The sequence below is a fragment of the Rhineura floridana genome, chromosome 1 (assembly GCF_030035675.1).
Source record: "Rhineura floridana isolate rRhiFlo1 chromosome 1, rRhiFlo1.hap2, whole genome shotgun sequence".
In the NCBI taxonomy this organism is placed as follows: Eukaryota; Metazoa; Chordata; class Lepidosauria; order Squamata; family Rhineuridae; genus Rhineura; species Rhineura floridana.
In genome coordinates this window covers 173,836,991-173,863,702 of record NC_084480.1, presented here as the reverse complement: position 1 = coordinate 173,863,702, position 26,712 = coordinate 173,836,991, and the positions used below count along the sequence as shown (strand labels likewise).

The 26,712-nt window shown below is 41.1% G+C and overlaps 3 protein-coding genes across 3 annotated transcripts in view; all 3 read left to right on the top strand.

The window, feature by feature from the left end:
* Positions 1–26,712, top strand: part of LOC133365104 (protocadherin alpha-2-like) — a 235,821-nt gene that overhangs the window by 3,390 nt on the left and 205,719 nt on the right. The gene's annotated exons all lie outside the window — the stretch shown is intronic.
* LOC133375578 (protocadherin alpha-5-like) lies at positions 2,148–7,751 on the top strand. The gene is made up of 4 exons (XM_061607327.1): positions 2,148–2,210; positions 3,405–3,431; positions 5,034–7,343; positions 7,725–7,751. The coding sequence occupies exons 1-4, from the start codon at positions 2,148–2,150 to the stop codon at positions 7,749–7,751; spliced, it is 2,427 nt and encodes an 808-aa protein (XP_061463311.1).
* LOC133375577 (protocadherin alpha-10-like) lies at positions 9,705–13,694 on the top strand. The gene is made up of 2 exons (XM_061607325.1): positions 9,705–9,742; positions 11,261–13,694. Exons 1-2 carry the CDS (start codon positions 9,705–9,707, stop codon positions 13,692–13,694), a joined length of 2,472 nt encoding a protein of 823 aa, XP_061463309.1.

Sequence of the window (26,712 nt, the reverse complement as noted above, 5' to 3'; positions counted from 1 at the left end):
TCTGAGGGTTCCAGCTAGTAGTTTCTCTGTCAACCAGGCATTTGTACACTTTAGTCATGCAAAGAGATGCTTAACACACTTGGCTACAGCCTTTAATGTAACAAAGAGATTGGTTTGGCCACTTTAGTAGCCTCCTTTTTTACAAAATCACATCTTACAGATATAAAACCACAGGCTTGGAGTGGATGCAGACATGACATTCAGACCAACCCCCCCAATCCTATAACATTACAATATGAGAAAAAGACATTTCAATTTGTCCTTTTATTTAGCAAAAGCTTTCAGCATAATCCTGTCTCTTCCCCATACAAAGAGTAGCGTGCAGGAGAGGTCTGGACAGCAAAGGGTCATACTCCTTCCCTGCCATCATTTGGTTTCATGTGGGCAGCAGACACAGCCATTCATGATGAAATCAGGTTCACCTGTAAAGAACTGGACAAATATCAATAATTGCTTATTACTTAAACAAGAAACAACAAGCTTGATTTAGAGCATATTTTATTTTATTTATATGCTTTTTAATCATCAAATCTCTAAGCAGACTACTTTAAACTCTTAAGTCGTTGAAATAGATTAAGAGTTGGGATAGAAATAACACTTCCTAACTGTTAACAATAAGCAATAAAACAGTTTTTTCCAATAAACAAAAGGGGATAACTTCAAAAGGAAAAAATGGTATGCTTCATTCCTGACACATAGAAACTCTTTTTCAAGGACAGTTGTCTTACATAATGAAAGACATGGATTGCCACCCCACCCTCACATTGGATTAGTAGTGAATGGACCGCTGCTGTTCACTGCCCACACGCATTAAGTGTAACAAGGAGGCTGTGTTAACTTTAGCAGCCTTGAGCTAGTAACTGTTGGTCTCAATGACCTGTCAGAGTCCAAGGATTAACTCCCTAACCCAGATCCCCATTAACTGGTAAGCTGTGATGTACTAGTTTGGGTAAGCCATTCTGCACCACTCCAGTGCTTCAGAGTGCTCTCCTATAGCTGCCCTGTGCTCCAACCTGTGGATCTATTTAAGTGGGGACAATATAAAGCTATTATTTAGCCAATTTTTCAACCCATCTGAAGACACACTAGCTGCTTCAAAAGCAGCCACAATGTTTTCTCTTTCAGTTTAAAACACATTTAAAATGTGTTTGCCCATGGCTGGACACATCTCCCTTCCCTACTGCTGATTAGGACTGTCCACAGCAAAGCGTTGGGCCAATCACTGTGTCTGCCCGAGCCTACAGAAAAGCGTTTTCATTTGACACACCTGAAGTGAAAACGGGTTGATGGCCAATCAGTGTTGAGTCTGTGTGAAGCTGACTTCAAGATAAAACACACTGGAGCTGCAACTTCCAAGGTTTTGGAGTAAAAGGGGGCAGAGTTTTACTATTGTCATGTATGCCCACGTTCAGAAAATGGAACTGAGGATGCACTGAAGCCAACAAAACCACAAGTGTGTCTGTACCCTAAGTAAGCAAAAAGGGGTTATATCGTGCTGTCAATTTGCAGTCAAATTTGGTTAATCCTGACCTGACAAAGGGTGGTTAGATGGACAGGTGACCACTCTGTCAGGAACTGAATGCAGGGGAAATGTGGCAGCCATGCATGTCCCTGATTGGCAAGTTTGCACAAGCCCTCTCTCGGTCTGTGTGCATCAACCTTCCCACCAACATTGGTCACATCCACACCATACATTTAAAGCACTCTAATACCATATTAATAGTCATGGCTTCCTCCAAAGAATCCTGGGAACTGTAGTTTGTTAAAGATGCTGACCTCTCGGACCTACAGTTCCCAGCACCCTTAACAAACCACAGTTCCCAGGATTCTACATAACTCTTAAAGTGATATAAGAATGCTTTAAATGTAGGTTGTGGACTGGCAGAAAGTACAGATCTGTTTACTCTCTTGACACTGATAGTCAAAAACAGTCTTCTGTGGATATGTCTCTGAATGAAAGGCAGAAGATTTGCTGAAGCTCACTTTAAAAATGATGTATTGCATGCACATTCAGAATAAAGAGGCAAGATCCTTTGGTTAACTAGAGCTTAACATAAAGAGGTCTGCAACAGTCTCAGGGAGCTCCTGATCTACAGCAAGCAAACAGGAGCAACAAATGAAGAGTATTAACTGAGAATTTAATGGAAATGTTTGAGAGGGAATCTAGGAAGATCACATTACCACCTACAGAGAACCAAGCTATATGGCTGGTGAGGGAGCTGCTGTGCTGACCTTCAAGATCTGTGCTAGGTTTGTTTTCCTCTCTGAAGGTATACAAAACTGAACCTGCAGGAAATGCAAGCTGGTATCTCTTCTGGAAGAAAAATTACAAGGGCTTGAGGGATGTCCACCCATGCTTTGGGTTATCATGGATGATGAAGAATTTCTAAACAAAACATGGGAAGTGGTTTTGGGAGGACAAAAGGAAGGAGCAATTTCTAAGGAAAAGGAAGAAAATCAGATGCAGGAAATTTGTTTTTTTTGTTGTACTAGAATGTAGGACACAAACCAGAGGGTCCATATTGCAAGAAAATAAAACTTAGACTAAACATTAGGAAGAACTTCCTGATAGTATGAGCTGTTCAACAGTGAAACACACTAAGAAGGTTAGATTTTCCTTCATTAGAAGTTTTTAAGCAGTGGCTGGATGGTCACCTATCAGGAGTACTGTAGTAGTGGATTTCCTGCATTAGTAGGGGGGTGGACTAGATAACCTCTAAGGTTCCTTTCAACTCTGTGATTCTATAATTACTTAAACTGTGTGAGCACTGTGAACTTTGTCTAAAGCAGGACCCAACCTGCAACTTCTTGCCTAAAGTAAGGGTGAGCCTGACCTAGCCCCGAGTTGAAAGCAGTGTCATGACAGTATGTGGCCACACCTTTTCCAGTGTTGAAGGAGGCCCACCAACCTCTTGAGCCCCCAAACTGCATGTGAAGTAAGCAGGGTCCCAAAAGGATTCCTTTCCCTGCCCCCAGATCCCAAAAGTCCTGGGGGCAGGCCTAGGGAATTCTCATTCATAATCTTGGTGTCTCCAAGTACTTTCCTGCACAGATCTTCCTGTTGTGAACAGATTCCCTCTAATGTGCAGTCATCCAACATTAATTGCCAACCTCCCCAAGTCGCACAGTGCAGAGCAAGCAGCAAACCTGTTATATTCCTCCCTTTACTAACTTCATTGACCAAAACAAACAAAATCCTACTCAGTTGTTTCATAGCCAGCTATTCTAGCACAAGGATGGATAGATGGACACTGATGTGATCTCTGATCTCTGATTACACAGCCCTTTCAATGCTCCACTCTCATACCGGTATGCATGCAAATGTGGCAGATATTCAGTTACAGGCTCCAACATGTTCCACTCCCATCCAAGCCTAGACTCAATGCCCTTCTCACATTTTTCAGAGACAGGGTGTGGGAACCAGATTACCAGTATCAAGAAGGTGACCAGAGCCAGCTGCTTTTCTAATACCATACATTTAAAGAACATTCAAAATGCATTGCCCCCCTAAGAATCCTGGGAATTGTTAGTTTACCGCTCAGTCCTGCACAGAGCTACAATTCCCAGCACTCTTAACAAATGACATTTCCCACAATTCTTTGGGGAAGGCTGGATAATGTGCTTTGAGTGTGTTTTAAAGTTTTAGAATGTACGCAGAGTAAATCATAATAAGATAACTTCCTTTGGGGGAAAAAAGAGTTCAGCTTGAAATAAAGGATATTGTATTTTTGAAATAAAGGATGCTGTATTTTTCAATTTAGCTGTTGTAGCACATATGATCCTCCATTTATGTAAGTTTTGTCAGTATTTGGATGGACGTCATGAAGGAATCTTTGAGTTAAGAAAGTCTATTGTTGAAGGAAGATAATCAAACAATTTCATTCTAAATGTACTTGTAAATTTCATTCTAAGTGTATTTGTAAATTTAATTGATATTAATAGGGTATGCTTCGAAACAAATGGGGGTGGGTGGGTCAGTGGGATGTCACTAATCACTACGAGATCCGGCTGCAATCCTATGCATACTTACCTCAGAGAAAGCCCCATTGAACGTAATGATTGTTGATTGCGGTGCGCATTATTCAGGGCTCGGATTTGATACAGCTAGCCACTCTGGATTGCCTGCAATATACTTCCTTCTAAATTCTGGAGCCTCCTAGGTTTATAGAAAATAAATGTGATTGCCTATTTCAATAAAGCATTCCTCTCAACATCCAATAAGGTATGCCCCTCAACAGCTTGTGAATGTGGTAACTGAGAATCAAAATATATTGGAGGATGTAGTTTTATTCCACCCCCCCAAAATCAATTCATTATATATATATATATATATATATATATATATATATAATATTTTCACTAAATAAAGTAGAAAAACTGCCCCAAAGGGAAAAGCCTTTATCCTTAAATACTGGTTTGAAATATATCATATCCCCATCAAGACTTTTCCTTGCATTGAAATTCTGAAACAAAAGGAAAAAAAATCCCAAAATAAGTTTGAAACCAAACACAATAAATACACCATAGTATTTGTGACTATGACACAAGTTGGAGGTTGTCAAAAACAGAGTATACCTGAAATGATCACATTTACCAGGAAATAAGAATATACATGCTGAATATATGAAGTACTCTTATCAGGTAAAATATTATTCCCTATCACTCATTAAAATATGAATTTATCTTCATTCACTACAAAAAAGGGACATGCAACTACCTTCCAAAAGCCCTGTTGCCTTTTAGTAGAAGGTAACTGTATTTTCCCATCTAGTCGCACGATGTCGCTCTCTGCTTAAACATCTTGCTAAGAACAGAAGGCGGACACAAGGCTCCCCCTCTCCTTTGTCATCAGAGATCTTTTACTGCTTGCAACTGCATGTATGAACAAAAGGTATATTATGAAGCTGGATTAAGTTTTTAAAAATTCATTTCATAAAGCTATATCATTAAATAAGGGAATTATTTGAAATATTTCTGAGATGGTTTCCCCATGGGGAGACTCTTCCTCAATTGGGAAAAGGCGGCTGCTGCAGCTGATTCTTCTCCACACAGCCTGGAAGATGGGGAGCGGCCAGCTCCATTATTCTGTGCCTGAGGAATCCCAGCATGGCACCTTTGTGGGTCGCATCGCCCAGGATCTGGGGCTGCAGGTGGATGAGCTTAAGCCTCGGATGTTCCAGATGGAATCCCAAGGGGATGGGGACTATTTCAAGGTAAATGAGCAGAATGGTATTTTGTTTGTTAATTCTCGGATAGATAGGGAGGGGCTGTGTGGCAAAAGTCCAATCTGCACCATTCACCTGGAGGTGATTGTGGATAAACCCCTGACAGTCTTCCATGTGGAAGTGGAGATTGCAGACACAAATGACAATGCCCCTGTTTTCTCAGTCAGAGAGCAGAATTTAGCTGTCTTAGAATCAAGAGTCCAAGGTTCCCATTTCCCAATAGAAGACGCTTCTGATGCAGACATTGGTAGCAATGGTCACATAACCTACAAGCTCAGCCCCAATGAATACTTTTCTGTGGAAGAGATAAAGAATTATGAGCACAGCAAGTCTTTGGTTCTAACATTAAATAAACCACTGGATCGTGAAGTATCCCCAGAGCATCACTTGTTACTTTCAGCATCAGATAGTGGACAGCCAACCCTCACTGGCACAGTTCTGTTGGTGATCTCTGTCGTGGATGTCAATGACAATGCACCTGCATTTAACCAGTCAGTTTACAAAACTGAATTATTGGAAAACTCTGCAGTTGGAACCTTGGTGATTAAATTGGAGGCAAGAGATATGGATGATGGAATAAATAAAGAGATTTCCTATTCACTTAGTAACCTTGTTGCTCCCAATACAAAGGAAAGGTTTAGCATAGGTCCAAATAATGGAGAAGTTAGAGTGAAAGGAGCTGTGGATTTTGAAGAGTGTACAGCATACGATATTCAAATTGAAGCAACAGATAAAGGTGGTTACCCCTTGTCCGGACATTGCAAGGTTCTCATTGAGGTTTTGGATGTGAATGACAATAGCCCTGAAATGTCACTGAAGTCACTATCGGTGCCCGTTCCAGAGGACTCCCCACCAGGGACAGTGGTGGCTCTGATCAGCGTCTCAGACAGGGACTCTGGGGCTAACGGGCAAGTGAGATGCTCTGTAAGGCCCTCTGGCCTACCCTTCAAGCTACTGTCCACCTTCAAGAATTACTACTCACTGGTGGTGGCTGAGCCCCTGGATCGGGAGCAGGAAGCAGAATACAAGCTGGTAGTGACAGCACAGGACCAAGGGACTCCATCACTGTCAACCAGCAGCACACTGGTGGTACCCATCGGTGATATAAATGACAATGCACCTGCTTTTCTTCAGCCCTCCTACACAGTTTTTGTGAAGGAGAACAACCCTCCTGGTGCTCACATCTTCACAGTGTCTGCCTCAGACCCAGATGTGGCTGAGAACAGCCTGATTACCTACTGGCTGGATGAGAAGCTCTGGCCAATATCAAGCTACATTTCAGTGCACTCAGAGAGTGGGAAGGTATATGCTTTGCAGCCCTTGGACTATGAGGAGGTGAAGCTGTTGGAGTTCCAAGTGAGGGCCAAGGATGCTGGGTTGCCCTCCTTGTGTGGCAACGTGACGGTGCAAGTCTTTGTGGTGGATGAGAATGACAATGTGCCTGCCGTAACTGTACCAGTACAAGAGGCTGCCACTCTTCTGATGGTCCCCATGACAGCTGGGCATGTGGTGGGCAAGATTCATGCCCTGGATGCTGACTCCGGCTACAATGCATGGCTGCGCTATGAGATGCACGAGGGGTCCAGTGGGCTTTGGCGGGTGGGTCTGTACAGTGGCGAGATCAGTACAACACGTGCCCTGGATGAGGCCGAGGGCAGCAGCAGTCATAGTTTGCTGGTTCTGGTGAAGGACCATGGGAAGCCAGCTTTGTCAGCCACAGCCACGCTGGGTATTTCATTGGTGACAAGTGTCCAGGCCTTCCCAGCTGATGCCCGCCTTCCCAGAATAGGAGGGAGCCCAAATCCCCTGGCAGATAACACCAACATCTATCTCATCATAGCCATCTGCTCAGTGTCCAGCTTGTTCCTGCTGGCCATCATTGCATATATGGCCCTGCGATGTCACTGTCAGCCTAAGGAGGCAGTGATGTATGGTCCTGGAGCAGCCACACTGGTGTGTGCCAGTGAGGTGGGCAGCTGGTCATATTCAAATCGCCATAGCCACATCTTGGGTGGTGTGGCAGGGGACTCCAGTGCCAAAAGTGACCTCATGGTTTTCAGCCCCAACATACCTGTCTTTGCAGGGAATGGGAAACAGCAGGATCTGCTCTGTCTAACGGTTAGTAACCTCTATTTCATTTGTCTAGTTTCACTGCAGCATTTGTGTGATAATATATTACTTTGCATAATATTCACTTATTTTCATATTTGTCCAAGTTCAGTATGAACCCCCTTAAAAACTATGCCAGATATCTCATTTATTTTTAAGAGATTTTGCATTTGCATTTGTGTTTGATTTTGTATCTGATCAGATTTTTCCTTGGATTTTTCTAAATAATGTTTTGACCCTTATTGAATTTCCAAGTAAGGGAAGGATGTAAATGGTGCATGTAATAATAGTAGTCACATAACCAGAATGTTAACAATACACTGGATAGGATCCTTGGTTTATACTTTTTAAGAAGAGTTTACGTCTAATGTTGTCCTTTGTAATTACTAGTTTTATGATTATTACCCGGTATCTTAGGAGCAAGACAAAGAGCTGTGCTCTTTCATGACAAATTTTGAAGGTGAAATGCTCAAAAATATTCTCCAAATTATTTATTGTCATTTCTAGAGCACTCATCACCTGAAGTCCTCTGTGGCGCTTACAAAAATCTCCATATTCTTTTTGGCATTTCCAGAATGTTGTCAGATAATTTTTATTAATTTTCTGCACATTGGTAAAAACATAAAGACCAACAAGAAGAATGTCTTTAAATACATTAGTAGCAGGTGATGGGCTAGGGAGGCAGCTGAATCTTTGGATGACAAAGGAGCCAAAGGTGTAGTAAAGAGGACAAGGGGATTGCAGAGAAACTGAATAAATTATTTGCATCTGTCTCCACAGCAGAAGATATAGGACAGATCCCTGAATCTGACCAACTTTCACAGAAATAGAGGCAAATACATGTGACAAGACATGGAGTTCTAGGCCTTATTAACCTTATTAACAAATTAAAAACTGGGAGTTCTTTAAAAACTCAGATATGAAATTGCCAATCTTCTAGCAAAAATATGTAACTTGTCCTTTTGATCATCCTTTATATGTGGGTACTGGAAAATGGCCAATATAATATCATTTGGATCTGGAAAATTACAGGCTGATTAGTGTAACATCTGTTTTGGAAAAACTGGTACAGAGCATTTATTTATTTATTCAGTTTTATTAAATGTATATCCTGCTTTTCTTCCTAGTAGGAGCCCAGGGTGACATTGTTAAAGATATAATTACAAAGTATATAGAAGAATAAGACTTGCTGAAGCTGTGCCAGCATGGCTTCTGCAAGAGTAAATTCCGCCTCACTAACCTATTAGAGGACTTTGAGAGTGAACAAGCATATAAATAGAGGTGATCTAGTTGACATTGTGTATTTAAACTTTCAAAAAGCTTACCAAAGACCCCTGAGTAAGCTTAGCAATTATGGAATAAGAGGAGAGGTTCTCTTAGTAACTGGTTAAGAAATAGGCAGCAGAGAGAATGAATAAATGAATAGTTCTCTCAGTGGAGGAATATAGAAAATGGAATCCCTGAAGGATTGGTATCAGGACCTGTGTTTTTAATTTGTTCATAAATTATCTAGAGATAGGTATGAGCAGTGAGGTAGTGTGTTTGCTGATGATAGCAAATTGTTCAAGGTAGTTAAAACAAGCAGGGATCTCAAGGTGTCCCTCCAAATTGGGTGAGTGGGCAGTAAAATGGTAAATGCAATTCAATGTAAGCAAATGCACATTGGGGCAAAAACCCATAATTTTGCATATATGCTAATGGGATTTGAACTGGCAGTGACTGGCCAGGAATGAGACCTTGGGGTCATAGTGGATAGCTTGATGAAGATGCCAACCCAGTGTGCCGCAGCTGTGAAAAATGTGAATTCCAGGCTAGATATCATTAGGAAAGGACTGAAGATAAAATTGCCACTATTGTAATGCCTCTGTGGTGAAACATCAGTTGGAAAGTTATGTGCAGTTCTGATCACCTCATCTGAAAAAGGATACTATAGAATTGGGAAAGGTTTGGAAAACGGCAACAAAAGGATCAAGGGGCTGGAGCAATTCTGCAATGAGGAAGGTTACAACATTTGGGGCTTTTTTAGTTTGGAGAAAAGGTGAGAAAAAAAGATTTGAAGGGAGACATAACAGAGGTATATAAAATTATGCATGGTGTGGAGAAAAGGCACAGGGAGAAGGTTTTCTCCTGCTCTCATAATACTAAAATTTAGGGCTGTCCAATGAAGTTGAATGTTGGAAGTGTCAGAACAGACAAAAGAATGTACTTCTTCACGCAGTGTATAGTTAAACAATGGAATTCTCTCCTCTAAGAGGTAGTGATGGTCACCACCTTGGTTTAAAAAGAGAATTAGACAAATTCATGGAGGATAAGGCTATCAATGGCTCCTAGCCACAATGGCTATGTTCTGCCTCCACACTTGGAGGCAGTATGCCTCTGAATACCACTTACTTGGAATTGCAAGTGAGGTGAGTGCTGTTGTACTCAGGTCCTGCTTGCTGCCTTCCTGTAGGCATCTGACTGGCCTCTGTGAGAACAGGATGCTGAACTACATGGGCCTTTGGCTTGGTCCAAGCAGGATTCTTCTTGTGTTCGTACGTTCCATTTTGTCCATATGTACTTAATTCCAAAGAAACTTGAATTCCTTTAGAATCAGTATCAGCATTGATAGAAGTCACTTGGCAGAAGATTCACTGAAAAATAAAATGTGGGATGTTAGAACCATCTTGCAGCTGAATTCTCCCATTCCAGTATTGACTTTCAAAAGCTTATTTTCACGTTTGTACTTGTGTGTGATGTGCACACCTCAGATCAAAGGATTACAAGGGAATACTTTGTGAACTAACAGTGATGACCGAATGGATGTAATTTTAAGAGAAGGCTATGCATGACATTCCCTTCCTTTTTTTCTTTGAAACATTTTGCATATGACCATACAATCTCTGTAATGTTTAGGACTGTGTCATGTATATTACAGTGAACAGATGCTGATTTTTTCATTTTTACTCTTCACAAGCTTGGAAACACTGTAGAAAAGCAATACTGTAAAGACTAAGATTTTATTGTGCAACCTCACTAATTTAACAATAGATGTGAATGAAAGCAGGGTTACTAAAAATCACAAAAATATATATTTCTTTATTTTAAAGGTTTTAAACTGACTTTCAAAGTTGTGTCTCAAAGCAGTTTACTAATGTGTACAAATATAAATTCATAAAATCCAACAGTAAACCAAGAGTAAGCGACTAAAATACTCAATTCATCCCAGGAACACATATGCCAGCATACCAACAAAATAACCATATACTTCTAAGGAACAGCATTTGATCCCAAAGACCAAGATGAAAAAAAAATGGGTCTTTCAGGCCCATTTAAAATTAGCTTGAACTAATTTGGAATTATATTCCATAATCGGGGGAGAGGACATTGCTGAAAATACATTATGAAGATCTAATTTGGCTGATTCAATAAAAGTCCAAGATGTATTTATTAATATTTATATTTATACTACCCTTTCCCCACTGAAAGTTGATAACTTGGAATACCTCAGTTATGGATTTAAGATGAGTTGCTGTATCACATAGCAAGAGTTTTGTTTTTCAAATTTTAACATGATTTGGTTCATGCCTACCATTTCTGGGGGAAAGAAACACTAAACTATTAACAAAACAATTAAAGTTGATTAATAATTATTTAATAATTGAAAATATTAGAAGAGTCTAAATCAGGGGGAACCATTTTTTAAAGCATGCTCTCCTGCCAAACCACCTGTGCTTCTGAATTCAGACACATGGTGTCGCTCTTGCCTACAAAATCTGTTTAGGAAACCTAAAGAAATTTACTGTCCTGCTCACAGATAAAAAGCAAATCATCTGATGCAAGAGTCCAGAGGAAAAACCCAGATGTCATCAAACAGAATGTGACAGGACAAAGTAGATCCCACCATTGCAGGTGCAGTTTTCATTAACCAAAGGATGAATTCATAGCATCAAGAAACGACACATTTTGGCCATCGTTGTCATAAACCTCAGCTTCATGGAGAGAAGGCAGCTGCTGCAGTTGGTTCTGCTTCACACAGCCTGGTTGATGGGGGGTGGCCAGCTCCATTATTCTGTGCCTGAGGAATCCCAGCATGGAACATTTGTGGGCCGTATTGCCCAGGACCTGGGGCTGGAGGTGGAGGAGCTGGTGCCTCGGATGTTCCAGATGGTATCCAAAGGACAGGAGGATTATTTTGAGGTAAATATACAGAATGGTATTTTGTTTGTGAATTCCCGAATTGACAGGGAAGAGCTGTGTGCTCAGAGTCCCATGTGCACCATTCATCTAGAGATGATTGTGGATAAACCTCTCAAGATCTTCCATGCAGAGGTGGAGATCAGGGACATAAATGACAATGCTCCAATTTTCCCAGTAAATGAGCATCAACTGTTTATTTTGGAATCTAGGCTGCCAGGCTCCTATTTCCCACTAGAGGGAGCTTCAGATGCTGATATTGGTTCAAATGGTCTGCTAACCTACATTCTTAGTCCAAATTATTATTTTCAGCTACGTGAAGAAAAGCATGGTAACCTCAGTAAATCTTTAGCACTTGTGCTACAGAATGCCCTGGATCGAGAAAAATTCTCTGTACACCATTTATTGCTCATTGCCACTGATGGGGGACTACCAGAGCTAACTGGTACAGTGCAACTGAAGATAACTGTACTAGATGCAAATGATAATGTACCAGTGTTTAACCAGTCTGTATATGAGGTGCATCTGCCAGAAAACATCACAGAGGGAACATCACTCCTTACTCTGACTGCTTATGACTTGGATGAAGGAACAAATAAAGAAATAGTATATTCTTTTAGTAATATGATGCCTTCCCATGTAAGGCATATTTTTTCTATAGATTCAAACACAGGTGAAATCAAAATGAAAGGAAAGATAGACTTTGAAGATATTAACTTATTTGAATTACAAGTGGAAGCTGCTGATCAAGGCTCATACTCTATGGTTGGACACTGCAAAGTTCTGATCCAAGTTTTGGATGTGAATGACAATGCTCCAGAACTGTCTGTGACATCCCTTTCTGTGCCCATTCCAGAGGACTCCTCAGTGGGGACAGTGGTGGCCCTGATGAGTGTCTCGGATAGGGATGCAGGCATCAATGCTCAGGTGAGTTGCTCCCTATGGCCTTCTGGGATTCCCTTCAAGCTGGTATCCACCTTCAAGAATTACTACTCACTGGTGCTGGCTGAGCCCCTGGATCGGGAGCAGGTGGCCGAGTACAGGCTCTCAGTGATAATTCAAGATGAAGGGACTCCATCACTTTCAGGCACCAACAGCCTACTGGTGCCCATTGGTGATATAAATGACAATGCACCTGCTTTTGTACAGTCTTCCTACACAGTTTTTGTAAAGGAGAATAATCCACCAGGTGCTCACATCTTCACAGTATCTGCCTCAGACCCAGATGTGGCTGAGAACAGCCTGGTCAGCTACTGGATAGATGAGAAGCTCTGGCCACTGTCAAGCTACATCTCAGTGCACTCAGAGAGTGGGAAGCTCTATGCCTTGCAGCCCTTGGACTATGAAAAGCTGAAACTGTTGGAGTTTGAAGTGAGGGCCAAGGATGCTGGGCTGCCCTCCTTGTGTGGCAATGTGACAATACAAGTCTTTGTGGTGGATGAGAATGACAATGCACCTGATGTGTCTAGGGCAGCAGAAGCTCCCATCCTGCTGGTGGTCCCCGTGACTGCAGGACACATAGTGGGCAAGATCCATGCCCTGGATGCTGACTCAGGCTACAATGCATGGCTGTGCTATGAACTGCATGGAGGAAGTAGTAGTTCCTGGCGGGTTGGCCTTTACAGTGGTGAGATTAGTACTACGCATGCCCTGGATGAGGCAGAGAGTATAGGCAGTAGCATGATTCTGTTGGTGCTGGTGAGGGACCATGGCAAGCCTGTGCTGTCAGTCACAGCCACATTGAGTATTTCACTGGTAGCAAGCACTCAGGCCGTTCAGGCTGATGTCCGTCTCCCCAGAATGGGAGGTAGCCTGAAGCCTGTGGAGGACATTACAAACATCTTCCTGATCATTGCCATCTGCTCAGTGTCCAGCTTGTTCCTGCTAGCCGTCATTGTATATGTGGCTCTGCGATGCCGGTCTCAGCTCAAGGATGCTGCCATGTATGCTCCAGGCACAGCCACACTAGTGTGTGCAAGTGAAGTGGGCAGCTGGTCATATTCACAACGCCATAGTCGGAACCTGGGATGTATGGCTGGGGAAGCTGGTGTCAAGAGTGACCTCATGGTTTTCAGTCCCCATATTCCCATCTTTGCTGTGAATCCAGGGGTGGGAAATGGAAAGGAGCTTGATCCACACTTATCTGGAGAGGTGAGTTATGTGAAAACCTTAAGATCCCTGTAACTGACACTCTTATATTCCTATCTGGCTTAAATATGTTGCGTTATCATGGAGGACACTTTTTTGTGCACCACTGGGGCTTGATCGGTCTGGGCACATCTTTATGCTTATTTATCTTTGTTAACTGAATTTATTTATTTATTTATTAAATTTATATACCGCCCGACTAGCAATAGCTCTCTGGGCGGTGAACATAAAATAGCATAAAAATACAATGAATAACAAAATAATACTAAAATACAATCAACAATCCAATACAATAAACATTTTTAAAAGTAAATCAGTGTAACTTAAAATGCTTCAGAGAATAGGAAGGTTTTGACCTGGCGCCGGAAGGAGAGCAGAGTCGGCGCCAGGCGTACTTCCTCGGGGAGACTGTTCCATAGTTCGGGGGCCACCACTGAGAAGGCCCTAGATCTTGTCATCACCCTCCAGGCCTCCCTGTGAGTTGGAACCCAGAGGAGGGCCTTCGTAGCAGAATGTAGTGCATGGGCCGGTTCATATCGGAAGAGGCGTTCCGCAAGGTATCGTGGTCCCGCACCGTATAATTTCTTCCCTACCTTTTCACTCAGGCTCAAGACAGGTACAGTTTTGCTTTAAATAAAAACTGTTAATTCAGTTCTTACTTATAATCTTGGTGGACCTGGTGAGAATATTACAGCACAGAGGTGGGAGGGGGATTTTCTCTTCCTTTACTCTATTTGAGAAGTGAAGGGATCTGTCTAAATGACAGACTTGATTGGTTGTAGCTGTCTCTAAGGATGAGGTCTTTTGGGTGCGTAGGCTTAAGTTCTTTAATGATGGTGATGTAGCTTTTCTAGAAAGCATGCAGGACTCTTGGGCAGATTCTGGTACCTGTGATGTACCACAGTCTCTAGGCTACTGTGACACATGTGTGTTTCAAACTAGTTTCATTTCTGATTAATAGTGCTGTGAAAATGCCTGAATTTTCTATAAACTCTGGTCAAGATTTCAGGGGGTATCCTGCATTACTAATAAGTGTGGTATTCAACTTTTTGTGTTAGTGCAAGGGGATTTCCCCTCTGCACCTCCCGCAAACCCTGCACTGTCCCCAAATCTGCTCCAGAGAATAGATTTAGGGGGCACAGAGAGGAAGGAGAGGTGGAGATCATTCCATAGTGCAAGGAGAAATCCTTGTGCTGACAAAACCTTAGCCTTAGCGCTACATTGAATGCAACCCATAGGGTTGTATTCAACTAACTCCTACCCAGAGTAAGGTAAAGGTGTCCCCGCACTTATAGTGTGAGTCGTTTCCGACTCTTAGGGTGATGTCTTGCGACGTTTACTAGGCAGACCATATATATGGGGTGGGATTGCCAGTTCCTTCCCCGGCCGGGGTACTCATTTTACCGACCACGGATGGATGGAAGGCTGAGTGGACCTCGACCTCTTTTACCGGAGATTCGACTTCCTCCTTCCGTTGGAATTGAACTCTGGCCATGAGCAGAGCTTCGGCTGCGTTACCGCCGCTTACCACTCTGCGTCACGGAGGGTCTTATCTACCCAGAGTAGATCCATTGAAATTAATGAATCTAAGTTAGTCATGTCTATTAACTTCAGCGGGTCTACTCTTAGTAGAGTTAACATTGAATATCACCCTTAATGTTTTAATTAAAAAATCCCATTGGGCAGGATCAAACCAAAGTTGAGATAAATTGGATTGAATTATGATGATGACATAATGACAACATTATTAAAAGTTGGTTCAGCTTCTATTTATCTACAAATTGCACAAGGTAGCCTAGTGCCACTCATAAGCCTCCTGCTCAGCAACAGCTGCTGCTGCCGTGTCCTCCTCCTCCAGGCAAGGCCCAGGTCCCTGAGCCCGAGCTCACGCAGCCGCCCCCTGACATAAACCATCACCACCACCACCAGCAGAAGCCCGGGGAGCAGCAGCTGAGCAAGCCCAGGGGCATGGAGAGGAAGACAACATTGAGACAGCAAACAGCTTCACTGTAACAAATGCCTGTCGCCCTTCTGCCTCTCGGGAGCTGCCACCCCCGCTAACACCACCTCCTCTTTCTTGGCGGTGCCAATAACAATAACGTTATCTATTTAATTTTATTTGTTATTATAATGTTATAATTATAACAGAACTTTCTAGTTCTGCTATTTTCCCAAAATGATATACATATAGATCTTTTGAATATTAATTTGAAAGGAACTCCCACTTTGTTCAAACATGCACAGGATTGCTGCAGCCGTAATTAATTTACTGACTCTTTTAAGGAATTCATTAATATTATGCCACTAAAATATTACATTAATGCATCTGACATTTTGGAGATGTATACTGAAGGTAAAAAATAAAGACAAATAATACATGGAATGGAATTTTAAAAGTATTGGCTAATTTAAGAGACCACATAGGTCATTTACTTTGCCAGCACTGATTTTCCACTATCAGGGGCCAACATTCTCATTATAATTTCAGTTCCAGATTTTAATCTGTGCATGGTCTTTTACTGGCACCGGCTCTGCTTTGAATTTTAAATGATTTATTTAGGCAAAGCAATCTTAGGTTTAAAAACCATGACCTTCAGCACAGTTTATCACATTAGTAAGGTAAGCAGAAAGTAATTTGGATTAAATTGTATTATCCTTCTCTTATGCACAATTTTAAAAAGTAAGAATGTTTTTTTGTAAAAGGCAAATCATGGACATTGATTTGTTTTTGGATCAAGTTAGAAGTTGTAAGAGAATGTTGTCTTTTGATAATGTGTGGATTACCATTAAATGTGTTAATTTACTCTGCAATGATAAAGTAAAAGTTGTGAATGATGTAATCAAATGACTATGTTTCTGCAACTTTTTGTTTAACTAATGCTTGGTCAGTGCCATTGTTGAAAATCATTACAGCAAATGGGCCATCACTATCTGTTAGCCTAATTTACTTCACAGGGGGTGTGTGCAATTAATAAGAGAGGGGAAAATGTGTGCTGCTCTGAGCTGTTTAGAGGACAGGTTATATAGAAACCATCGTAAATGAAATGAACTTCTGATGGAAAAGTGCTCTTTGACTTCAGATGCTTATCAGTTCAATTTAGCACTTCCACCCACGCCAAAAATCCCAACTCCTTGGTCTAAAAAAAAAAATCCTCTTAATATTCTTTAAGAATAACAAAATCCTCAGACCTTTAAACACTGACATATTGAGCAAGAAATACATGGCATTTGTCTGGACAGAATTATTTCAGTTTGAATTAGAGGCTCCATGATAAAGTATGCACTGAAACTTTTGATTGGTTACCGTAATTGTTTAAATAGTGCCATCAGTGTGTATGGCATTTTATAGAGTGTGAGAGGACACGTCCCTTCTCCAAGGAGCTTACAATCTACAGTTCAACCCTGGGGAAGCATAATCAGGTGGAGCAAAATGAAACTGATTGCAAGACAGACTTCGCCATATTTAGAAAGTCTATCTTGTGATATCCATTCTCATGTCCCATCAGTTGTGACACATGTTGTTCCTCTGAGACGCCAGGGATTCCCATAACTAAAATGTGGTTTGCCTCCTTCCTTTTTCTTTTTTTACTTGGCAGATGGCCTTGATCAGAGTTTGGATTGTCTTTCATATTTAGGGTCTAGAAGGAGCTCCTCCTGCCCCAGTAGCCTTTGACTTGCTTGACCCACATGGATCGCTGCATGTACATTTGGCAATGCATCTTACTCTCAGGCTGCCATATTCTCTGACAATGGCCTTCGCTGTATAGGGTGATGGGAGGATTATGGACTGGTGGCCAGATATAAACTTGCCAGTGAGGCAGGCACTTTTAGCCCCTTACAGAAACATAGTTATGGGGAAATGACCATGTATCCAAAATAGCAATTTCTAAAATATGTAGTGCAATTCTAACATCTATTTTGATCTAATTTTGGCCAATTAAAGTCAACATGTACTTCTACCTAGAATATGGATGGATGGGGCTTTTAGTTTTTAAAAAGAAAATATTGAAGTGATATAGTTAACTTTCCATTATAGTATCAGCAAACTACATATGAACTGTAGCATAATATTGAGCCTAGAAATAGGAAAAATAAAAAAATAAGGAAGGAAAATGTGTATGCCATTTATGCTGATTTGTCACAAGATGTCGCTATCTACTGCAAACCAGAATGCTCTTTTGATACAAAGATCAAAGCCCCTCCCAATTATCCAGCAAGAACTGAGGCTGTCGGATGACGGAATGGATACAACAGCATAACAACTGGCCATTTACCAGCCTTTAATGCCAACACTAGAGAGTGGATTTAATTTTAAGAGCAAGGAATAAAACCCATCATTGCCATGGTTGTTTTGCTCCGATGCTGCCTGGTGAGAAAGCAGCTGCTGCAGCTGTTTTTTCTCTGCATGGTTTGGGAGGTGGGGAGTGGCCAGCTTCATTATTCTGTGCCGGAGGAATCCCAGCATGGTACCTTTGTGGGTCGCATTGCCCAGGATCTGGGACTGGAAGTGGATGAGCTGGTGCCTCGGATGTTCCGGATGGAGTCCCAAAGCCAAGGGGACTATTTTGAGGTAAATGTCCAGAATGGAATTTTGTTCGTTAATTCCCGGATAGACAGGGAGGTGCTGTGTGCTAAAAGTCCTTTGTGTGCCATTCACCTGGAAATGATTGTGGATAAACCTCTGAGGGTCTTTCATATTGAGGTGGAGATCAAGGACATAAATGATAATGCTCCTACATTCCCTCAAAAAGAACAAAATGTCTTTGTTTCAGAAATGAGAATGCCTGGATCATTTTTCCCACTGGAGGGAGCTTCTGATGCAGATATTGGTCCAAATTCTCACCTCACCTATACGCTCAGCCCCAGTGAATACTTTAGTCTAGATGTTCAGAAGAAACATGATGAAAGCCAATCATTAGGACTCCTTTTAAAGACCTCTCTAGACAGAGAGGTCAAAGCTATGCATCGCTTGCTGCTCACAGCCATTGATGGAGGGAAGCCAGAGCTCAGTGGCACAGCACAGCTGGTGATTTCTGTGCTCGATGAAAATGACAATGCACCTGCCTTTAATCAATCGGTTTATAAAGTCCAAATGACAGAGGATGTTCTAAGCGGGATATTAGTGATTAAATTGAATGCCACAGATTTGGATGAGGGAATCAATAAGGACATTACATATTCATTTCAGAATCGTGTGCCTGTTAAATTAAAAAATATATTTACCTTAGATGCTATTAATGGGGAAATAAGAACAAAAGAAAAATTAGATTTTGAGGAAAATCATCAATATGAGATTCAGGTACAAGCTAGTGATAAAGGGAGCAATCCAATGACAGGATATTGTAGTATTGTGGTTGAAGTGCTAGATGTCAATGACAATGCCCCTAAGATGTCATTAAAGTCTCTCTTGGTGCCAGTGCCAGAAGACTCCCTGCCTGGAATGGTGGTGGCTCTGATCAGTGTCTCGGATCAGGACTTTGGGGCCAATGGACAAATAACCTGCTCCCTGCATCCCCCTGGGCTTCCCTTCAAGCTGGTGTCCACCTTCAAGAATTATTACTCTCTGGTAGTGGCTGAGCCTCTGGATCGGGAACATGTGGCAGAATACAAGCTGGTTGTAACAGCACAGGACCAAGGGACACCACAACTGTCAGCTTCCAGCAGCCTGGTGGTACCCATTGGTGATGTCAATGACAATGCACCCACTTTTGCACAACCTTCTTATACAGTCTTTGTGAAGGAGAATAATCCACCAGGTGCTCATATCTTCACAGTATTTGCCTCAGACCCAGATGTGGCTGAGAATGCCCTTCTAAGCTACTGGATAGATGAAAAACTCTGGCCACTATCAAGCTACATCTCAGTGCACTCAGAGAGTGGGAAGCTGTATGCACTACAGCCCTTGGACTATGAGGAGATGAAGCTGCTGGAATTTCAAGTGAGGGCCAAGGATGCAGGACTGCCCTCCTTGTGTGGCAATGTGACAGTACAAGTCTTTGTGATGGATGAAAATGACAATGCACCTGCAGTGTCTGGGCTGGCAGCAGAAAATCCTGTTCTGCTAGCGATTCCTGTGATGGCTGGGCATGTGGTGGGCAAAATCCATGCTCTGGATGCTGACTCAGGCTACAATGCATGGCTACAGTATGAAATGCATAAGGGGACTAATGGTCCTTGGAGAGTGGGGCTGTACAGTGGTGAAGTCAGCACAACACGTGTCCTCGATGAGGCAGAATTTAGTGGTAGCAGCCAGAATCTGCTCGTCCTGGTGAAGGACCATGGGAAGCCAGTGTTGTCAGCAACTGCTACGTTAAGTGTGTCACTGGCAGCAAGCACCCAGCTCATCCACACTGATGCTCGGCTTCCTAGAACGGGAGGGAGCCCAAAGCCTCTAGTAGAAAATGTCAACATCTACCTAATCATTGCCATCTGCTCAGTGTCCAGCTTGTTTCTGCTTGCAATCATAATATACATAGCCCTGCGATGCCAGTCTCATGCAAAGGAGGCAATGGTGTATGGCCCGGGCACAGCCACACTGGTATGTGCCAGTGAAGTGGGTAGTTGGTCATATTCAAATCGTCACAGCCACATCCTGGCAGGTGTGAGCGGTGAAGCTGGCATCAAGAGTGACCTCATGGTTTTCAGCCCCAATATTCCTCCTTTGCAAGGCAGTGAACAAATACCTGGTGATTCATCAGTGCAGGTGAGTAACATATTTTGAGGAACATTTTGGGCACTTTTATCATATGTAATTGTAGCCATGAAATCAGCATCACATTACTGAGAATGATGGCTATGGAAATAGCGAGGTAAAGAGTTTCAAGTGTCAATGTCTCTGATATTTAATCTAATTAAAAAATTTCTAAGCTGTCCTTAAATTTAAAAGCTTCCCAGGATAACTCACAGCTGTTGCAAAGGGATAAAATAACCCCCAAATAATAATAATAAAAAACTAGCAGCAACCCATGCAAAATACAATTAAAGGCAGCAGAATAAAACCAGCTAGATAGCATGCTGGAAGGCCTGGCAAATAAACAGTTTTAAAAGATATTTTCCTGACACTGGAAAGACATCAGACTCAGTGGTACACAGGCTCCATGGAGAGGGTGCTTCAGAGGAAAGATGGCACAACTGAAAAGACCCTTTCCTGGCCCATCTCAGTTTAGAAGGCAGGGGTTCTTAAATGAGGGCCTCTGATTGAAGACTTTAATGCTAAGGGAAGGTTCATCTGGGAGAAAGTGACATGTACTGCAAAATGTTTATGGTTAACCTAATCTCTTCTTGCCATGACTAAAACACTGACTTATCTTTTGAGATAAATACAAATAAATATGACTTACCACAAATACTGTTGTTTTACCATTATTTTGTTGTTTGTGTTTTCATTTATGTTGGTCACTTTGTTTTAAATATATTCCCCATTTAGAGAGTTTGGACTGTGAAGAATTAAATGCATTCAGTATTTCAACTTGCCCATTTTATTAGTACTTGTTGCTTTTTTAGGAATGTGGGTTTGAAAACTGGATCCGCCAACAAATTACACTACAATTCTTGGTCCTATTCAAGTATAGTTGTGCATTGCCTTTTGTGACTGCTGGCCTCAGGTAGGGTTGCTCTTTCTCAGCTGCTTCCAGTGCATCCATTACATTCAGTGGTGACAGGATGAACAACTCAATGGACATCTGTATCCAAATGCTCCTCCACATGTGCTGCACTTGCAAACCTCATTTGCTGTTTGGGAAATTGGAATTAAGTCTAGATTTGTTGGAACAGACCTATTTAAATATAAGCATTTGATTGACCTAATGTGTGGAGAAACATCTTTTTCTGTAAGCCATTACATTCATTCAGTATTATAGTTATTCTTTATTGAGGACTACTATCTTTTGCACAGTGCATTGTCTCTACATCGCAGGTCATGACAGTGCCAATGTGTGGACATCTAAGGAGTGGGACCAATGATGTATCCAGTGTTTGGAATTAGGCCAGTGTTGTGGCTCTGCTTCTTGTTAGTGCATGGGTAACATGTGAAGATGGTTTGTAAGATCCTTTCATCAATAAAGACATCTCATCTTGCTAGCTTTCTTTATCCTTACATTGAATCTGATGAAAGTATTGAAGTAGTTTATTTGATAATATTAGAAGTATTATTATTACTTCAAAACAAAAATAAGAAACAGCAATTCCCATTTTGATGTTGTTTCACATTCAGAAGGCCTTTGATAGATTAGAATGGTAATTTTTTTTTTTTGCGAGAGAATCTTGGAAATCTTGGCCTGGGAAAAACATTGAAACACTAGTGTAGAATGACATATAATTCCCAGGTATACGAAAATGATTTTAATAAATGGAAATTATACAGAGTAGCTTTTATATCCAGGGAACAAACTGTCAAAACTCTCTTATGCACTTGGTATAAACCCCTTTTCTACGGAGTTTGGGAGAGTCATATACAAATAATCAGTTCTGTACAAAACAGCCATAAAATTTGTAGTTGATGCCCTTGTTTCAATTACCAAGTTACAAAGCATAATGCAAAGCTTTAGTAAGGCATCTGGATATATGGTGATTGTGGGGAAGTTTATAATCTTAGCAATATATATCTCTTTAGAAGAGCAAGCTCAAATTAAACATCTATCTATAAATACAAGTGATGATAGGTGGGCTTCTTCTGGTTCACATAGAGCTGCCTCTGACATAAGCCAAGCTACTCCCCCTTTCCCCAAATAAGGAAATAACTCAGCTCATTTCTGAGCCAATAAAAATGTATTTATTTATTTATTATTTGATTTACAGTAGGGCCCCATTCATACAGCGGGTTACGTTCCGGACCCCGCTGTAAAGCGAAAACCGCTGTAAAGTGGAACCCATTGAATAGAATGGTGCTCGATGCCCGAAAACCACCATAAAAGTGGAACAAGTGCCGTATGAGTGGGACTTTAGTCTAATTGCGTCTAATTGAGACTGCTGTATTAGCGAAGCACTGTAAAGTGGGGCCCTACTGTATATCCTGCCGTTCCTCCCAGCAGGAGCCCAGGGCGGCAAACAAAAACACTAAAAACACTTTAAAAGATCATAAAAACAGACCTTAAAATACATTAAAACAAAACAACGTTAAAACATTTTTAAAAAGCTTAAAAAAATCTTTTAAAAAAGGGTTAAAAACATATTGTTAAATATATATATATATATATTACAAGCAATTCCAACACAGACGCAGACTGTGTGATTGAGCCCACTCCCACCCATGTAATCCTCAAACCCTAACCCTTTCTTCCTCTCCTACTTTGTCCCCTTTTCTCCCTAAGACCACTCATGTGATCCTCAAATCTAACCCTTTCTCCTTCTCCTACTTTGCCCCCTTTCCCTCCTCAAACCCTGCTTCGGTGGTGGTAGCAACTGCAGGAAATGGAGAGAGGGAAAGGAAAGTGGTCTCTTCCTTTCTATCCTCTCTCTCCTTGCCACAGATTGCCTCTACCATCACTGGAGCATCAACTTCATAAATGGGGTGGAAAGGGATTTGGATCTTGGAGGAGGGGGCTAGGTCAGCAGAGAGGGTGGGAGGAGAGGGTGGGAGGAGAGGGTGGGAGGAGCTAGATAATCATTCAGGAACTGTAATGCTTATCTTGTACTTTGGATAAGATTTACAAGTTCCTGAGGTTTGTATTTCAAGTCTGGAAAAATGAGCTTTAGTGAGATCACTAGAAAAAACTATGAAAGATGGAAAATCCTGTTAATGGAAAATGGAACACAGTCATTAGATGTTGGAATCAATTTATTTGGTTTGGAATAGATTTGAAACAAAATATATTGTTACAGTTCATTTCTATTTTTGAATACATATTATCTATTAAAACATAATGGTTGTTGTAAGTTTATTTAAATTATATTAATAAAGATAATTCAGTCAAGTTAGAAGATTGCTGGGAAACTGTTATGTGGATTTGATAGATCTCTAGAATCATGCATAGTTATGATTGATGGCATGTATTTTACCTCACTTTTTTAACCAAAGGGACTGCAGTCTTGAGTAGAGGAGAAAGGGGATGCTTAACTATTTCACCTCTGACAATTCTTCTGCTCAACATCACTCTCTTCCATGCACCAGTTGAGTTTTCATCCACAGGGAGAAATATATTTGTTTCCTCATATTTACCCAAGTGGGGTAAAAGCCAATTGGGGGGAATTTTCAGTGGGCAAATGGCCCAAGGAGAAGGGTAAAGCAGGTTCTCCATTCAAGACTGGAAATTAAATGTCAGCTAGTGTTGATCATAATTGATCGAGCTGCATTCGTTCTGCATTTCCCCTATCCAAACACTGGCTCTTTGGTCATATTGGAGTTCCAGATTCTCTACTGTGAAAATATGATTTCCCTATTTTGTTCACTATTTGGGCTCAACAAAAGATGGTGGTCAGTATGAATATACTGGAAAAGAGTGTTCAAAACTGGAAATTCATGCCCCAAATATATACCTTTTATTTTAATGATACTCAGCTGATTTGGTCAACTGATTGTGAAAACCTGATTTGTATAGCAGCAGGATTTTAAATACTAGTAAAGCATCTTAGATCTTTCCAAAAGGATCAGTTAAATGCATCAGTCACTCACTCTTATCGCAAACTCAGGTTGTCAGTGTTGACAGGCATGGAGCCAATATGGTGCTACTGAGAAACAACAAGGAGATATCAGCTTGCTTGGGGGGATCCTGAGGCTCTGGAGCATAACAACAACAACAACTTCACTGCCTCCCCCAACAGCCCAATGAAGACTGAGTATATCCAGTAGCCGTAAAATGTTGACTGTCAGGTGGAAAATAGAAAACTGGGGCAGGGTGGGGGGAATGGAATGATCTGCTGGAGGAGGGCATAGCTGGTTAACTGGCAGCCTATTTGGAAGTGAGAATTCACTGCAGCATTTTGTTGCAGGTCCTCCTTGAAGGGATATAATACCCATCCACATATTGATGATTGGTAACAAATACAAGAATACCTTCCTGGTATTTCACATTGGATGTTCAGGACAGATCTTTTGATCTTGAGGGCTACCAATCGGCAAACTGTCATTATTTTCAGTTGTTTTTAATTATTAAAAATAATACTCAGATTCAATTAAGGAATCACATGGAGTTTGAAACAAACAGAAAATGCCTTTAAAGCAAAAGGCTCATATAAAAATATAAGAATTACATAAATGAGTGTTTGGAAAATGGCACTATTTCAATATATCTCTCTATAGTTTTTCTCTAAAAGATTAGCGTAAGCAAAACTGGTCAGATATTTTAGAGCTTTCTCTATGAATGGAAACATGGCAAAAGAGTGGATAAAGTAGATATATCAGTGTCATTGTTTAAGCCCTTGTAGCTCCTGTAGGCATTTTGTATGCTTCCCTGAAACAGACTAACCACTTGTGCTGGTCAGTTTTCAAGTAGAATTAACACACCCATTATTTGGTAACTTTACATGTGAATGGGCCAGCTCATGTCTTATGGGACAGGGTGGCATAGAATGTTAGAATAGCCAAGCACATTTTGTGTCTGGATTTAGATCTCATAGAGTTGTAGAGTTGGAAGGGGCCTATGCTCAATGCAGGAATCCAACTTAGAGCATACCCAACAGGTGGCTGTCCAGCTGCCTCTTGAATGCCTCCAGTGTTGGAGAGCCCCCCCCCCCAGAATAATTGGTTCCATTGTTGTACCCCTATAACAGTTAGGAGGTTTTTCCTGATGTTCAGTTGAAATCTGGCTTCCTGCAAGTTGAGCCCGTTACTCCGTGTCCTGCAGACTGGGATGATCTCACAGATCTCGATATTCTTTAATTGTTGAAAATTGAAGGCAGTCAAAATGTCACTCAGAGGCATATGATGAAATGCAGAGTATATATGTCTTAAATAATGTGATATGATATGATATATTGATGCCTGAAAAATTTAATATCAAAAGAGTAATTTTACCATCTGGAAATCTCATCAGGCTAGTGCTACTTTTCTTGGTATATGGTGGAAGTATGTGCATAAATCATATTAGAATAAAACTATAATTTCTATAATAAAAATGTCCCAAAGCTTTACTGTGGTGTCACTTTCTCTAGGACCAGCAGAGGTGGAGAAAATTGCAGACATCACATGGGCGAGCACATTGGAGCATCTCCATACACTCTATGCTTAATCCCCAAGTGCATTTATTTATTATACTTTTACTTTCCACAATGTGTTCAGGGTGGCTTCCGTGTTCTCACTAATTTTGTCAGTGGAGCAGTTAGGCTGTGAGGTAGTGATTGGCCTACTCCACAGGTCACTCAGTGAGAGCTTCACAGCTGAGTACAGATTTGAACCTAGATCTTCTCAGTCCTAGTCTGTCACTGAGACTAACTATAACACTACACCGGTATTTTAATGCCATTGTAGTGTAATATGTAAGTGTATGTGTAAACTGGTTATAGATTGCAGTCCGCATTGTCAAAGGAAAGAACAACTACAAAGAAACACTTGTCAGAAGCAACTCATTTCTAGAAAAGATGTCACACCCTCTTCCAAATTACTGGCTAATCAGAAGACATAATTTAAAAAATGAATGGATAAAGTAAATTTTTGTGTCCATCACCGTGGGAAGCTATCAGTAACACATTAGGTTAATAGATCCCTATAATCACATTTTTTTAAAAAAAAATGAAAATGAAGAGAAAAATCCACACTATGTAATCTATATGAAGGCAGAATGAACTCTTGCTGACTCTTGAGGTCTTCCCTTTTCATGAAGTGTAACAAATAAATGAATTGATTCTCTTAAAAGTGATTCAAGCCGAACATTCATAGCATAGGCAAAAGGTAGAAAAATGGTTTTGTCTGCACTTAACATAGTCAGTCACAGGGTGTCGCAATTGCCTAAACAATCTTCTTGGAAACCTCTAAATACAGCTCTCTACCTTTAAAAAAGCATTTGAAGAAAGACAACCAGATTCGATAAGATTACATGATCTAGAGAGATTTCTATCAGGGATACTACTCCCTGGTGATCCCTAGACTATCCACATCAGCTGCATTTGAAAGAAATATTTT

Bases quoted from the DNA above. Each gene is read 5' to 3' on its own strand.
- LOC133375577 (XM_061607325.1), top strand. From the start codon at position 9,705: ATGCCTCTGAATACCACTTACTTGGAATTGCAAGTGAG. The intron at 9,743-11,260 runs GTGAGTGCTGTT...ATGAATTCATAG, and splicing joins TACTTGGAATTGCAAGTGAG to CATCAAGAAACGACACATTT.
- LOC133375578 (XM_061607327.1), top strand. From the start codon at position 2,148: ATGTTTGAGAGGGAATCTAGGAAGATCACATTACCACCTACAGAGAAC. The intron at 2,211-3,404 runs GTGAGGGAGCTG...CACATTTTTCAG, and splicing joins AGAACCAAGCTATATGGCTG to AGACAGGGTGTGGGAACCAG. The intron at 7,344-7,724 runs GTTAGTAACCTC...TGTAATTACTAG, and splicing joins AGGATCTGCTCTGTCTAACG to TTTTATGATTATTACCCGGT.